The sequence below is a fragment of the Leptonychotes weddellii genome, chromosome 12 (assembly GCF_054177405.1).
Source record: "Leptonychotes weddellii isolate Sample4059 chromosome 12, ASM5417740v2, whole genome shotgun sequence".
Lineage (NCBI taxonomy): Eukaryota > Metazoa > Chordata > Mammalia > Carnivora > Phocidae > Leptonychotes > Leptonychotes weddellii.
Window position 1 is genome coordinate 41,795,405 of NC_138380.1, and position 15,605 is coordinate 41,811,009.

Sequence of the window (15,605 nt, forward strand, 5' to 3'; positions counted from 1 at the left end):
CCATCTTCTCCTGCCTTAGGACACTGATGCACCTGGTTCTCCAGATTGTCGACCCAGGTCAGGATTTATACCATCCACCTCTCCCAATTCTCAGGCCCTTGAACTCACACCGAATTGCATCACCAGCTTTCCTGGTTCTCTAGCTTGCCAATAGCAGATCACGGGACTTTTCAGTCTCCATAACTGCAAGACACAATTCTTACAATAAAACCCTTCATGTATTTATATATATATACACACACATATATATGTATATACATAATACGTATACAATTCTGTATACTATTGGATCTGCTTTTCTAGAGAACCCTTACTAACACACTTGGAAATGATAAAATAATTCAAGGTAACAAAAGAGCAGATGAAAACTGTGGGTGTAACCAGTCCCTGCTCTCTTAGATTACCATTAGATTAATCTTCCTGTCCAACCCCCACTCCTTTTTTTGGCCATTCTCTATTGGAGATGGAATGTGGTGTCAGCCAAACTCCCCACTTGGAAGGATTAGACAAGAAACTTCGATGAGCAGAGAAAAGTTTTAGCTTATATAAGCTATCCCTGCCAGAGATGGGGTAGGGGAATAAAAGTATTTAAATGCTAATTTCACACACTGCATTATCCTGGATTATTTCACTACAGAAGGTAGAGCGGACATTTATTTTTGGCAACCTGGCATCCACCCTTCACATTTCTGTTACTAAAAATCTCCTTCTCCACACTCTATCCATGTAGTTGGGTGGGGCTGACCAGCTCCTGGGGGGACATGTGATTCAGGCTTAAATGGAGCTTCACATCCCCTGTCCTCAATGATACACAACAGGCAAGTGACCAAACCAAAGATAAACTTGGGACTATTGCTGGGTCTGGACAAAGGCAGAAAGAAATGGAGACTCTCTCTTTTCTTTGGTCTTGCAGATGTTTGCCTGGAGCTGCCAGCAGTCATTCTGCCATCACACGGGACCTAAACATGATTCACACATAAAGGGAATGCGTGTGGGAGGACTTGAGGGAGGCAGGGAAAGGATGCAAATCCAGATGACAGTTCTGAACACCATTCACAATAAGACCATGTTATAACCATAGATCAGATACCCACTGAACTTTTCAGGTAAGTGAGCTTAAAAAAAAAAGTGAGCCAATAAATTATCTTTTTTTTTTTTTTTTTTTTACTTCAAGCCTGAGTTGGTTTTTTTCCTAAATAAAAGAATATTAAATATCACATGATCAACCTCACTAAATGTAGAAAAAGTGAAAGCACTTGACAGAATCTAACACCTTTCATAATAAAAACTCTCAACCAACTAGGAATAGAAGGGAACCTTTTCACCCTGATAAAGGCACCTAAAAAAAAAAACAAAAACAAAACCCACAACTAACATCATACTTAATGACAAAAGCATGGATGCTTTTCCCCAAGACAACATATAGATGCTTCCTCTTGCCACTTCTATTCAACCTTTTATTGGAAGTTCTAGCCAGGGCAATTAGGGTACAAAATGAAATAAAAGGTATCCAGATTGGAAGGGAAGAAGCAAATCTACCTCTATTTGCAGACACACTCTTGTATATTTCAAAACAAAACGAAGCAAAACCTAAGGAGTCCAATAAAAAAGACTTGGAATAAATAAGTTTAGCAAGGTTGCAAGATAGAAGACCGCTATACAGATATCAATTATATTTCTATTACAGTTGCAATGAACTGAAAATGAAATTAAGTAGACAGTTCCTTTTATAACAACAAAGAGAATAAGATACTTAGGAATAAACTCAACAAAAGAAGTATAAAACTTATACTATGAAAACTGTAAAACATTATTCAAAGAAATTAAAGATTTGAACATCATTATTCCAAAACTGTTACCAGCTTGTTCTTTTCTCACATAGTGCAGTATCTTTCTATACTTAATTGACAGCAACTGTTCGCAAAATTCACTTTTTTCAGCTCAACTAATTGTTGAACAATGTGTATTTTTTCAATGAGGATAATTTTCTTGATAAAAATGTACATATATTTGGATCTAAAATAGCATAGCTCATGTTAATTCATACATATTTTCTTCCTTTTTTATTTCACAACTACCATTTTTAAATCAGAATTTCTAGAGATGTTCTTATTCCTTTAAAGATCCAAACCAAAAAGTGATTATTTGTGAGTCATACCTATGTCTAAAAAATACTGTAGCTTCTTTTACTCAGCACCCTTGTGACAAGTAACTCATCCAAACATTTCACTAAAGAAAAAAAAAAAAGGGTACTCCATTAAAAAGACACTTTCTTTCTTTTCCCCCAAGATTTTATTTTTAAGTAATCTCTACCCCCATCATGGGGCTCAAACTCACGACCCCAAGATCAAGAGTCACACACTCTACTGACTGAGCCAGCCAGGCACCCCGACACTTAAATTCTTAAAAATATTTTAAAATTTACATGTAGTCAAATTTCTTCTTTGGTTAACAATTCTGAGTTTTGATAAATGCATAATCTTCTAACAACCACCATAATAAAGATACAGAAAAATTCCATTATCCTCCCCTCAAAATTCCCTTGTGCTGCTCCTTTGTAGTCAAGCCCTCTTTCCCACACTTTATCCCTGGCCAACCACAGTTATGTTTTCATTTTAAGTTGAAAATATTTCCCAATTTTCTTGGAGACTTCCTCATTGACCCACGGGTTACTCAGAAGTATATTGTTTAATTTCCTAATATTTGGGGATTTCCCACATCTTTCTGTCATTGATTTCTAGTTTATTTCTGTTAAAGACAAGGGCATTCTTTTCAACTGGGCACGGTTTCTACTACAGCCCAGAACATGGTTAATCTTAGTGAATGTCCCATGCGCATTTGAACAAAAAAAAATGCAGTAGGGGTGCCTGGGTGGCTCAGTCGGTTGAGCATCTGCCTTCCGCTGGGGTCATGGTCCCGGGGCCCTGGGATCCAGCCCCATGTCCGGCTCCCTGCTCAGGGGTAGTCTGCTTCTCCCTCTGCCCCTCCCCCTGCTCATGCCCACTTTCTCTCTCAAATAAATCTTTTAAAAAAAGAAAAAGAAAAAAATGCAGTATTCAGCTGTTGTTTGAGGGATTACTTTATAAATGTCAGTTAGGTCAAGTTGGTTGATAGTGTTTGGATCTTCTGTATCTTTGGATGATTTACTGTCCATTTGTTCTATGGATTACTGAGAGAAGAATGTTGAAGTTTCCAAAGATAATTGTGGATTTACTTCTCCTTTCAGTTCTACCAATTTTTTTTCTCTGTTTTTAAGACTGGGTAATTTCTATTGACTTATCCTCAAGCTCACTGTTTCTTTTCTGTGTCATCTATATTCTACTGAGCCCATGTACTGAGTGATTAAAAAAAAAAATTATATTATACTTTTTAGTTCTAAAATGTCCATTTAGTCCTTTTCAGTATTTTATATTTCTCTGCTAAGAATCTATACCTTTCCATTTGTTTCAAGAGTGTTCATCTTTACCATGGTGGTTGTTTTGTCTTCCCTCCCCAGTCTGCTTGGTATTATTTACTTTTCAGAGTTCTCAGGTAGTTGCTTGAGTACTTCGTTCAGTTTTTAGTGTAATCAGTGGGAAAGAGGCTACAGTGAACTTACTCCATCTTAGCCCAATAACAACACTCTTAAATAGAACTAGTAGGATACCCACTAAGTGAAATGTCAACCTCATGCTAAGGTACATCACTCTGCTTATAAACCCATCATAGTTTCTTCAGAGCTTCTGCCAATTAGGGGTTATGGGAAACCAGAAGTTTACAATCTTATTGTTTAACAGGAAAAAAAAAAAAAAAACAAGATAAAAAAATTAACATGTTGCAAATTTTTAGAAGTCCATAATGAAATACTGCTGAGTAGAAAAGCAGAACAACATGAGAAGGGGCTACTTATCTCTTATAGAAAATTAAGCTAAGGGGCACCTGGGTGGCTCAGTCAGTTAAGCATCTATCTTCCGCTCAGGTCATGATCTCAGGGTCCTGGGATCGAGCCCCATGTCAGGCTCCCCACTCAGCGGGGAGGCTACTTCCTCTCCCTCTGCCCCTGCTCTGCTCTCTCACTCACTCTCTCAAACAAATAAAATCTTTTAAAAAAAAAAAAAAGAAAATTAAGCTAAACGTAAAGAAAAAAAAAGGAAAGGTGCTTTTTCATCAATCATAAGAGGTAAAAACTAGTGAGCATAATCAAACAGGAACAGAACAGAAGAAGCAAAAAAGCTGAATGAGCCTCTAACTTCTTTCAACTTTAATTTCCTTTTTCTACAGAATTACAGCATGAGTCTAATAGTCTCTTTCAGCTTTCAAATTCTGTAAACCTCTATCTTAATTCAAAGTAACAGGAAAGTCAATTCTTTTGCAGAATCTATTTCAAGAGAAAGTAATGTCAAGAAAATAAAGGGAGACTAAATTTCTTCATAGGAATAACAATCTTTCTGAAGTGGTGAGTCAAGACTTAATTTAGTCACCATAAATTATGGTTGCTGTATTCATAATCCATATATATTATATGATGGTTCAATACAGTATATTATGGATGTTTTATAGATATGTTAAAGGTGAGAAAACCTACCATTTTTACACTGAAGGAAAGCACAGTTACTGACCCCTGACCTCTACAGTCTTGGTGTTTTCCATGTTCAGCTGTGGGTACACAGCCATATTCCACCTCATCAGAGTCCTCCCCCATAACTCAGCTTCCCTCTGGGAGCTGCAGACAGGACAGGGGATAACAAGGCTGTGGGCTCCTCTGCCAGGTCAGTCATAAGAGTTTTGTTGCAGCTGGGAAGGAGGGAAGAAGAGATATCCCTAATAGTAAGAGATAATAACCAAGCATTAACTAAATTATAGGTTCCTCAATTTACCATTAATTAATTCACAAAGCATTTTTTGAGCACTTATAATTTGCCAGGCTTAGAGATTTAGAGAAGAAGATCCCAGACTTCAAAGAGTAATAGTCTACTGGGGAGTCAGGCATGCAGATGGTGAGACTATAATTATAATATATCATATCAAATTCTCTTGTTGAGCCTGCTGTAAGTCACCTCTGCTGTGTGCTTTGGGCTATCAAACTGGATATTTGTTATATTTACTTGTTCTGGGCAATGCTTCTCATGTATGTCCCACCAGCTCCTTACTCAAGAAAACAGTCAGGTAACTGGTTCAAGTTCAGACTTACAACATCTAGATGTGTCATCTTGAGCATGTTACTTAATTTCTCTGGGCATTATTTTCCAATTTATAAATGAGAGAGATGGACTAAACTGAATATCTAAGGTTTAACATGTCATCTTCCTTCTGACTATAATGTCACTTTTTACAAACCCAGCATCCCTTACTATCCTAGCTCCAAACCTGAGGGCCCCATCCCTCCAGGTCAGTCCCTACGTCTTTCCCAATTGCCCTCATTTTCACTCCTGGCTTCAACACTATACCATGCCCACAGAGGTATATGGTGTAAAATCATGGGAAGGACATGAAGTCAGGCAGGCCTGGCTCAAGACTTATTTGCTGTGCAATTCTTTCTTTTTTTTTCTTTAAGATTTCTTTATTTGAGAGAGAGAGAGAGAGAAACCCAAGCGGACTTCTCGCTGAGCGCAGAGCCTGACGCAGAACACAGTCTCATGACCCTGTGATCAGCCTGAGCCGAAACCAAGAGCTGGACTCTCAACCAACTATGCCACCCAGGCGCCCATGCTGTGTGATTCTAAGTTAATTATTTATCTTAAAAGCCTTGGTTTATTCATCTGTGAAATGGAGGATACTGCCTCCCTTTTCCCCTTCCATCATCATCTTGTCATGTATTTCAGCTTTCCCTCCTCCCTTATCATGTTTTAGCCAGCTATATCTTCCTTATGTGCTGTTTTTACCTGTTCTTCCCTCCTATTCAGAAACCCTAAGTGACTCCCTACTAATTAAAAACTCTCAGGCTTGACCTGGCTTAACCCAACAACACCTCCTGCTCTCAGGACAGAACTCTCCTTTTTAGTACTGCTGGTTTCCTCACTGAGGGTCACTTCTGTTCCCTTACCTTCCCCTTCTGTCCAGGTCAATTTCACCCACCCGTTGGTCCCACCTCTTGAAGAAAGTTTTCCCTGACCACTCCTGAAAAAGGGATTCCTACATTTTCCTTTCCTTTCCTATCCTTTCCCTTCCCTTCCCTTCCCATCCCTCCCTCCCTTCCTTCCTCCCTCTCTTAGTTTCACCTTTCCTTCCTTCCTTCCCTCTTTTTAGGATTCCTACATTTTTCTTAACAAAGGTATGCCTGTCTCCTTGGACCAGTTTTGCACCTTACTCATATTCTTTCTTCTCTATATCATTTCTCGCTGCTTACAAGGGCCTCAGAAGACTAAGGGCTGGTCTCCACCCAAGTTGCATATATTGGCCAGTAGAGGCAGAAAAACAAAAGGACATGTGTGATGTCAACCTGGACAACCAAAGACTTCAACATTCCATCCTGTCAGGGTTGCCCCAAATTTGCCTTTAAAATTCCAAGAAAGACACTGGAGGGTGATAGGTAATAGCTAACTACACCTAGGGACCAGCTATATGCACAATGTGGTTCTTCTAAGCCTTGTCAAGCCACAGCCTTGAAACAACCATGTAAAAGCTTAAGGGTCAACATCATGAATTTAGAAGGGCATTTTTCGTAGTTAAGAAGGATATCCCCTAGACTATGATCTCCTTGAGAACAGGATCATGTTTTATTCAAAACAGTATCCCTAATACCCACACAGGGTCTAGTAAGAAGCTGATACTTAGTGTTTCATTCATTCTCAGTGAATGAATGATTGACTGGCTATTAGACTGTGTTAAAAAGTAGATTGTTGAGACCATTCCTCAGGTATTTAAAAATCAAGACAGAGCCATCCTTGTCTTGGATTATACAGGAACAATTCTATCCAAAGGACGTGGAATAGATTCTCAAGCAAATGATATTTTGCCTTCTTTGATGTAATAGGAATACTGAGAAAGGTCAGCCCTCTCTGGCTAACTTGTTAAGTTATCCATTTTTCCATCTCTCCTGGTACTGTCATACCCTCCACGAACTTGAAAATAGATCTAGGGAGAGAAATGCCCAAGCATCATGGTATTTTTTTGGACTCACCCTCCCTGTTGTCTCATTCATCTGTCTTGTGTCCAACAGAGCTCCATTGCCTGTTTTCTTATCTGTCTAAAATCTTTTCCTAATGGAATTTAACTGGCTTTTGCTCAATTCTAAACAAGATGAAAGTAATGGTAACAGGATTTGGCAAAGATTAAACACTGAGAGTATAGTCTAAGAAAAAAGGTCCCCAACCCTCTTCAATCTACAGACCACTTCAATGACATAAGATTCCACGGTCACCCCTAACATTGCCAACCACATCACACATCAGAATCAATGGAAAGACTGTGCTGCTTTTGATGGAGTGCCAATGAGGCAATGGTCTAACATCTCTTATGTTCCTTACCAGATTATTAATTTTTGCTAGAAGCAAAAGTACAGTATTACACAAAATTACATGATCTGTAATCAGCATTCATTCAAAAGAATGACTGTCATAGGACTACACAGTCAATTCCAAGATTCTGATGGTTCATTTGAATATTTTCCTTTATAAATTATACCACTCCAACTTCCAAAAGGAGGACTGAAAGAATTCAGGATACATATACTCTCAGAAGCCATGAGGAGCCACAGTTTGCACAAAGACAAAATAAACAACTGAATTTTTCTGGCATCCTTAATGAAAACAGCTGTCCAATTAACCTAACAGTAAGTGAACTATGTACCAGGCAGGTTCATATATGTTATCCATCTCACCTTCATAATAAACCTAGTATGGCTATTATTCTTGCTGTCATCTTAAAACCGAGGCTCAGGGAGAGTAAGTAACTTGCTCAAGGCGTCAGCACTAGTAAGTAGCAGAGGAGAACTTTGAACTCAGGGCTTTCTGACTTCAAACCTTCGCATTTAAAACATTCAAATATACTGGCCCATGGTCCCGTCACTGAAATCATGAATAAAGAGTTGAACACTGGATACCACAGAGAATGTGAAAAATAAAAGTGACCCTTAACTCTCACATCACACAAAAAAATTAACTCAAAATGGACCACAGACCTAAATGCAGGAGCTCAAACTATAAAAACTTAGAAAAAACCAGGAGTAAATCTTCATGACTTTGGGTTAAGTTAGGCAATAGTTTCTTAAGCTATGACAGTAAAAACACAAGCAATAAAAGAAAAAAAAATTGATAAAAATTAATTTTAATTTTAATCAAAATTAAAAACTTTTGTGCAGCAAATGATACCATCGAGAAAGTGAAAGGTAATCTACAGAACAGGAAAAAATATTTGCAAATCATATATTTGATAAGGAAACTATATCCAGAATAAAGAACTCTTACAATTCCATAATGACAAAATAACTCAGTCAACAAGTGGGCAAAGGCTGTAAATAGACATTTCTCCAAAGAAGATATACAAATGGCTCATAAGTGCATGAAAAGATGATCAACACAGTCATCAGAGAAAGAGAAATCAAAACCACAATGAGATACTACTTCACACTCACAGGAATGGATATAATAAAAAACACAGATAATAAGGAGGCTGGTGAGAATGTGGAGAAATAGGAACATTCTTTCATTACTGTTAAGAATGTAAAATGGTGCAGCCAGTTTGGAAAACAGCTTGGTAGCTCCCCCAAACTATTCAACAGAGTTACCATATGACCCAGCAACTCGACTCCTAGGTTTACATTCAAGAGAAACAAAAACATGTACACACAAAAACTTGACACAAATATTCACAGAACCTTTACTCATAATAACCCAAACAAATAGAGCAACTCAAATTTCCAATTGATGAATGGATAAACAAAATATGGTATATCCGTACACTGGAGTATTATTTGTAATAAAAAGAAATGAAGTACTGATGCATATTATACATTCATGAACCCAAAAAACATTATACTAGGTAAAAGAAGTCAGTCACAAAAGACCACATTATGTATGATTTCCTTTATATGAAATGTCTAGAACAGACAAGTTTACACAGACATAAGATTAGTGGTTGTCAAAGGCAAGAGGGGGTGGGGTGGGAATGATTGCTAACTGGGTTTCTTTTGGGGATAATGCAAATGTTTTAAAATTGTGGTGATGGTTACACTCTGTAAATACACTAAAAACTATTAACTAGTATACTTTAAGTGGTGAAATTTACGATAAGTGAATCATTATCTCAATAAAAATGTTAAAACAACAACAACAAAAAGGTTGGCCAGTGGTTATGAGACCATGAGAATCTTGCTCTGGATCACTCACATTCTAGATGTCCTCTTGGCACTGTTTATACAGCACAAACATATATGGGCAAGAGTCACCCTCCTCCACCTGGGTTGGGGGGGGTAGTAAGCAAAATTATAGCACCTCCTCAGACAACCATCTGGTCAGTATTATGCAAGCTTTTGTTATTTCTGGAATGCATACTGCAATGTGCTTGTGCCCTAACCTGCTGGTTGGGCCCATGAAGCCTGCAGCTGGATAGAGCTCAGGGCAGCAGTCCTCCTGTTTGCTGAGTGAGCAGGAAAGGGACCTAAAACTGCAAAGCAGAAAGCTCATACCACAGCTCAGAAAATTTCCTTGTGACAAAACATATGCACAAAGCTGAGCAAACTCTTCCTCACTCCTGAACTCCTCCCTTCCTCCTACCCCCAAATAGAGTCTGCTATTCTAGGTCAACATACTTTAAATATAGGTGCATTATGAATCAGCTAGAATTATATAATGATCAAGCAGGAAGGACCTTTCAAAGTATTATGTAATGGAGCAATGACTCTGAAGCCACTTACTAACTGTGTGACCTTGGGCCAGTTCCTTCACCTTTCTGTGTCTCAATATCTTCATCTGGAAAATGGGAATAATAAAGGCAACTGCTTCTTAAAATTGCCATGAAGATTAAATGAGATAATCCATGTAAAATGTTTAGAATAGTGCCTGGAACATTATTGAGTTACTACTTTTATAATTACTAACTGGTAAATCTCATCATTTTTATGGAGGAAGATGCTAAGCTCAGAATGATAAAGTGACTCTGAAGCTGGCAGTGACAGAGCTGCTATCAACTGATTCCTCAACTAGGGTTCTACTGTAGAGCATTAACTTACAACCGAGCATGTATAATATTCCCTGACCAACTTTTAGGGCTTGAAAGATACAAATAACAAACACAATGCCTAGCTCTGGGTCTCACACAATATAGGTATTTGTGAAGTGTCTGATCCTTTCCCTTTCATTCCAGGTGTAATCTAATATTTGAAGAGAGGGCTTGACACTAAATCCCAGAATGTCCAATGTTCTGATGCTTAAAAAGTGGGATGGCTCCAGGCTGTTGAAGAAAATACACACAAGCTCTTGCTTTCTCTCTCGCTTTTTTTTTTTTTTTTTTCATTTTCCTTTTAAGGAGCACAGGGTACCTGAGTATAATACCTAGTGTATTAGGGAAAGGGACTGCTTGTATTTCTGTATTTTAGCACTACACTCATGTAAGCAATTAAGATGCTACTCTCGGGCTTTGATGATGCTTCCAACTTTCAGTAATTGATACCTACCAGTTTAATTCAAGAGGCAAGAGAAACTCACAAAATAAATACAGTATTTAGCAAAATACAATAAATGCAATCAAAGTAAGCTTTTAAACAATCTCATCATTTCTCTCTCTTTCACACACTCCAACCGCTCCACGGTGTTTCTAACAGCGTAAGAGACCCTGCAGGGGCCTATCAAGCTTCCTACCCACCCCTGCAGCCTTGTTGGAGGCTTAGCCTCACTCTAAACTCTGCAGCCATGTGGGTCTTTCCTTTCCTCACTCACCTGTCTCTATCCCGCCTTGGGGCCTTCATAGTGACATTCCCCGTAGCTAAAAATTCTTCGTTGCAACCTCCAGTTGCAGCTTTGCCTTGGCCTCACTCACTTCTATTTATCCTTTAGGCTCTGCTTAAATCTTTTCTTCAGAGAAGCAGTCCCCAATGACCCAAACTAGCTTCTCCCCTTCACCTTCCCCCAAATCACACACACTTGGAACATGTTTCTAAGTACTTATTCAACGAATGTCTTTCTCCCCCACTAGACTATAAGCTCAAGGAAGGCTGGGACTGTGTCTGTCTTACTCAATGTTGCTTGCCCTGTGGCTAACATAGTGCCCAGGACGCAGTAGGTGGTAAGTGAAATTAACAATATCCTCCAAATAGTCAAAGGATCAGCTAATAAACTGATTTCCTAACTTCTCCACTCAAATTTGACAAAAGGCTTCCCATATCAAGCTGTGGGCATGACAAAATTATACAAACAGGTATGATTTAGAGAAAAATTCAGATGAACACAAACTGGGGCTGGGATTATATATATTTTAAAATTATGACATATAAAACCCTAAGAAAAAATATTACTTTTAAAAACAAGCTTCATGGGGCACCTGGGTGGCTCAGGTCATGATCCCAGGGTCCTGGGATCGAGCCCCATGTTGCCCCCTGTTGTGTTGGGCTCCCTGCTCAGTGGGGAGACTGCTTCTCTCTCTCCTGCTCCCCCTGCTTGTGCTCTATCAAATGAATGAATAAAATCTTTAAAAAACCAAACAAACAAAAAAAACAAGCTTCAGAAAAGAAGAAGTAACAATGTTTTCATCAAAGCTTGTCATTAACAGTCACACTATGCTCTTTTGGGAGACTAACTCACATAGGAGGGTGAAAGAAACAAGAATGCATTTGTTCCTCCTAGGCTATACTGCTCCTTTCTGAAGTAAATTTATCTCCTAACGAAAGACAATGTGCTGAAACATAACTGTACGTATATCCAGGAAAAGTACCCAGCGGTGGGATGGGCTTCTATGAACAGTGTGCCCACAATGAGGAGGCACCTGGGGTCAAGGGAACAAGCAGCATGATATAAGGACAGCTGCCTCTGGCAATGGCTCCAGCCGCCTTTTTTTAGGGCTTCCACCCTGGCACACTCACAGAATTGACTTCTCTTACTTGGGGCAGAAAAAAAAAAAAAAAAAAGAGAGACTTTTCCAACAGGACAGATGGTACAGACATCACATGATAAAGATTCCAAAAGATCCTTCTAGAGAAATTTTACTTTATTGAAGGATACATAAAAACAGTCAGGGGGAAAAAAGGCATTTCACAACAGGAAGCAGGTACTGTACCCAGAGACTAACCTTTCTATATAAAGGAGAAGGAGAGTAAGAAAGGTGGAGCAAAAAAAAAAAAAAAAAAAAAAAAGGGGGGGGGGGGTGGGTAGAAGAAAAGAACAATGAGTGTTCAGGTTGAAAGAAGAAAGTTAAATAGCATGTGTGATGGAAAGGGGTGAAAGACCAGGAACTAAATTTTACTCTAGGGCATAAGATCCACACATCTCAGGGCTTAGAGATACCTCAAAGGAAAAATTACCTGATCAAGCATGTTCCCTTTAGCTTAGTAGAGTGTTAACCAGCATCAGACATTCACCAAAGCCCAGCCACAAGTTATCCACACCCAATTTAATCCTCAAGAGCAAAGGCCAGATCTTCTAAAACACTTCTCACTCAGTCTCTACTAATGATTATAAGAAAAATAAATAGAACTCACTTCTACCCACAGTTTGCCTAAGGAAGAGATTCTGGGTACACCCAACAGGTGCACTTTTGGCTGTGCTACGTAATCTCATCAAAGTCATTATGCCAACTGATCCTCCCAGATGCATCAGTCCTTAAACCACCCCAGAGCATCACCACACTACAACATTTAAAAAACTGTTCTATCAAAGAAAGGATGCGACAATATATCTCTCCCACTATAAGAGATAATGGGAATATTTCTGGTTTCAAATACACTGCTATTAAAATTAAAAGTGTCCAGCTCATTTTCCATAATAAAGTTTAGTTCCCAAAAGGTGCCTAACACAAGTTTCTAGCAAGCAGGCGGCTTTTGCTAAACACTGGTTGCACAAATGAAAAAAAAATGCTCGTTCTGAATCATATTCACAGCTGGAGAACAGTTATGACCTTCCAAGATACGAAATAAAGTACTTCCACACATTGGAAAGGGGGCGGGGTACTATTTTTAAGCCATTCTGCTCAGAAGTGCAACGAAACAGTTGCCACGGTTTCATCTCATGGTAATTTCTGAGTCTGTAAAACAAAAAGAATGCTCAGTGAGAAAAGCAAAAACTGTATACATACTTTGGCGCTTTGAAACTGTTGAGATGGAACTCTGATACCTTGGTCCGCACAGGTGACTCCGAAGGTGACAAAAGGGAAGTGTTTGCACCGGGGACTTTGTTTGAAAAAGGACCTTTCACCTCTGGAATTCCAGCTCACCTTTGGCATTCATTTGAAACCCTCCAACCCATCTGCTGGCCAGGCGAGACCGGTTCCTTCGCCAGAATTCGACAGACTCCCAGAAGACCCCACTGCGAGAGTCAGCGCCCCCCTCCCTCGGACACCGAGGCCATCCTGCCTTTCAAGTCACCGCAAAGCTCAGTATTTCATAGCTTCCCTTGAAGTGAAAGGCCAGCTACGGCCCTCACCCAGCACCAACAAGGGGCTGTGTCCGTACAGCATGGGTGACACGGTCCTGTGAGAACAGCTTTGGGGAAATATTCCCGGCCCGTGCAGGCCTCTCTGGCTTCAGGAGGGACCATGACCCCGACCCGAAGGACTCGCGTCCCGACGCCGCCCTCCGGCCGCTCAAACAAAGGACCCGGCGTCTGGCGCGCCCCCCACTCACCGCTCAGATAGTTGGTCCACTTGTACAGAACCCCCTCCATGGCGCCCGAGGTCCTTTGGTCCCCGCCGCGCCGGGGCCGTTTCCCCTCGCCCGCCGGCCCCCTCACTGCCCCAAGCCCCAGGAGGCGAGGAGCACCGGCAGCAGGGCCATCGCCCAGCGCTGCCGAGCCGCCGACTCCCGGCGCCCGGGCCCGGTGCGGGGACGCCCGGCCAGTCTCACATCCTCGGCCCGGGGGCGGGGTCACTGCGGCTGCCTCCGCACGTGAGGACGCGGCCGGCCGGGGGGCCCGCGCTGTGGAGCCGGCGCACTGTTCACAAGGAGGCCAAGGCACCCGGTGGGCCCGAGCGGTGGCTGCAGCCTCCAAGTTGCCGCTGGCGAGGGAGCCGCTGGCCGGCGGCGCAAGAGCGAGCAACCTGAGTCCTCAGCCCGCCCGGCCCGGGGCCCCCTTGCGCATGCCCAATGCGCCGTCCGCGCGCACCTTCCCGAAATCCACGCCGGGGTTTGGCAGCAACCGCGGCGTTGGCGGCGACGGGGCTGACGCAGCGGGAGGGGCTGGCAGGGAAATTGAGTCCTGGGAGGCGGACTTGGGAGTAGGCGTTGGGTCTGAGGGAAGGAGGGCGATCCGTGGGGACCAGTGTGGGATACAGTCCTGACTGTTAATGGTACCGTAGATTGGGAAGAACCCACCTCTCGATGTTTGGGGGTGCCTCCTGCGTTCTAGTTCCCAGGGTCCAACTCTTATTTCAAGGCTAATTGATCCCACAAAATCGAGGTAGCCAGCAATAGAGCCTACGGAGTTGATAGGAATTTCACGATAGGATACTGTGCGGCTAGTAAACATGTTGTCTAAACCCTAAGGCCTCGCTACTGCAAGTATGATCCATGGACAGCAGCATTGGCATCACCTAGGAGCTTGTTGAAATTGCAGGATCTCACCCCAAGCCCAGGCTTCCTGAGTCGAAATCTGTATTTTAACAAGATTCTCCGGGGGATTCCTAAGCATATTAAAGTGGGAGAAAGTACTGTGCTAAGGATATTTGGCCAGGGAAAATGTTAACAACAGATTAAGTGGAAAGAGCAGGTTACGAAACCAAGTGTACAATCTGGTCCAAATTATTTTAGTCATATGTCACAAAAGCATGCACCGAAAATGTTAAGGTGATTATTTGTAGATGGTGGCGCTATAGACGATCTTTTTTTCCCCTCTCTTTTTCTTTAGCATAAGACGGCCAGATTTAGCAAATAAAATACAGAACGATGAATTCGTTGTCTGAAATTCGTATTTAGTTCGACTCCTGTATTTTAACCGGAAAACCTACTTTCGTGCTTTCCAATTTCTTCCAAATGGACTGTAATGAATATGTTTTGCTTTTGAAATTCGGCAAAAAAGGTAAAGCTAATAATTTTAAGCTAAGATGAACCAATGTACCTTATAAGCGTGATTACTGTTTCTTTTTTAAAGTGGAGGTCTGTACGTCCTTATTCACGATAGAAGCTATCACTACGGTCACCACCTAAGTGATAAATTATTAGCAGCCATAACATTATGCGGTGTTGTAGAATGAATCAGAAGACCGGGTTTGAAGGCGGAGCTCAACTGCTTTGAGGATGAACAACTTTAAGCGGGACACTTAACCTCTCCTAGCCCAGATACACTTATCACTTAACTGGGATTAAAGACCCTGCTTTACTGGCAGTGTTGTGGGGTTTACGCACGGGAACGGAACGCGCTTTGCGAACCCTACAGAACTACTGAAGTCTTTATCGGTTATACCGTAAATTAAATAATCGCAGTAGCAGGATTGTGGAATCCTGGGGGCGGCCTCTCAGCATCGGCCAGAGTAAACGAGTGTTTCCG

At 41.2% G+C, this 15,605-nt stretch overlaps 1 protein-coding gene across 1 annotated transcript in view; it reads right to left on the reverse strand.

Annotated features, from left to right (window-relative positions):
- Positions 1–14,184, reverse strand: part of PLEKHA8 (pleckstrin homology domain containing A8) — a 54,388-nt gene extending 40,204 nt beyond the window's left edge. The window contains exon 1 of the mRNA XM_006736842.3: positions 13,748–14,184. Coding sequence (XP_006736905.1) covers positions 13,748–13,787 — 40 coding nt within the window. The 5' untranslated portion in view covers positions 13,788–14,184. The remainder of the gene's footprint in view (positions 1–13,747) is intronic.
- Positions 14,185–15,605: the final 1,421 nt, after the last annotated feature.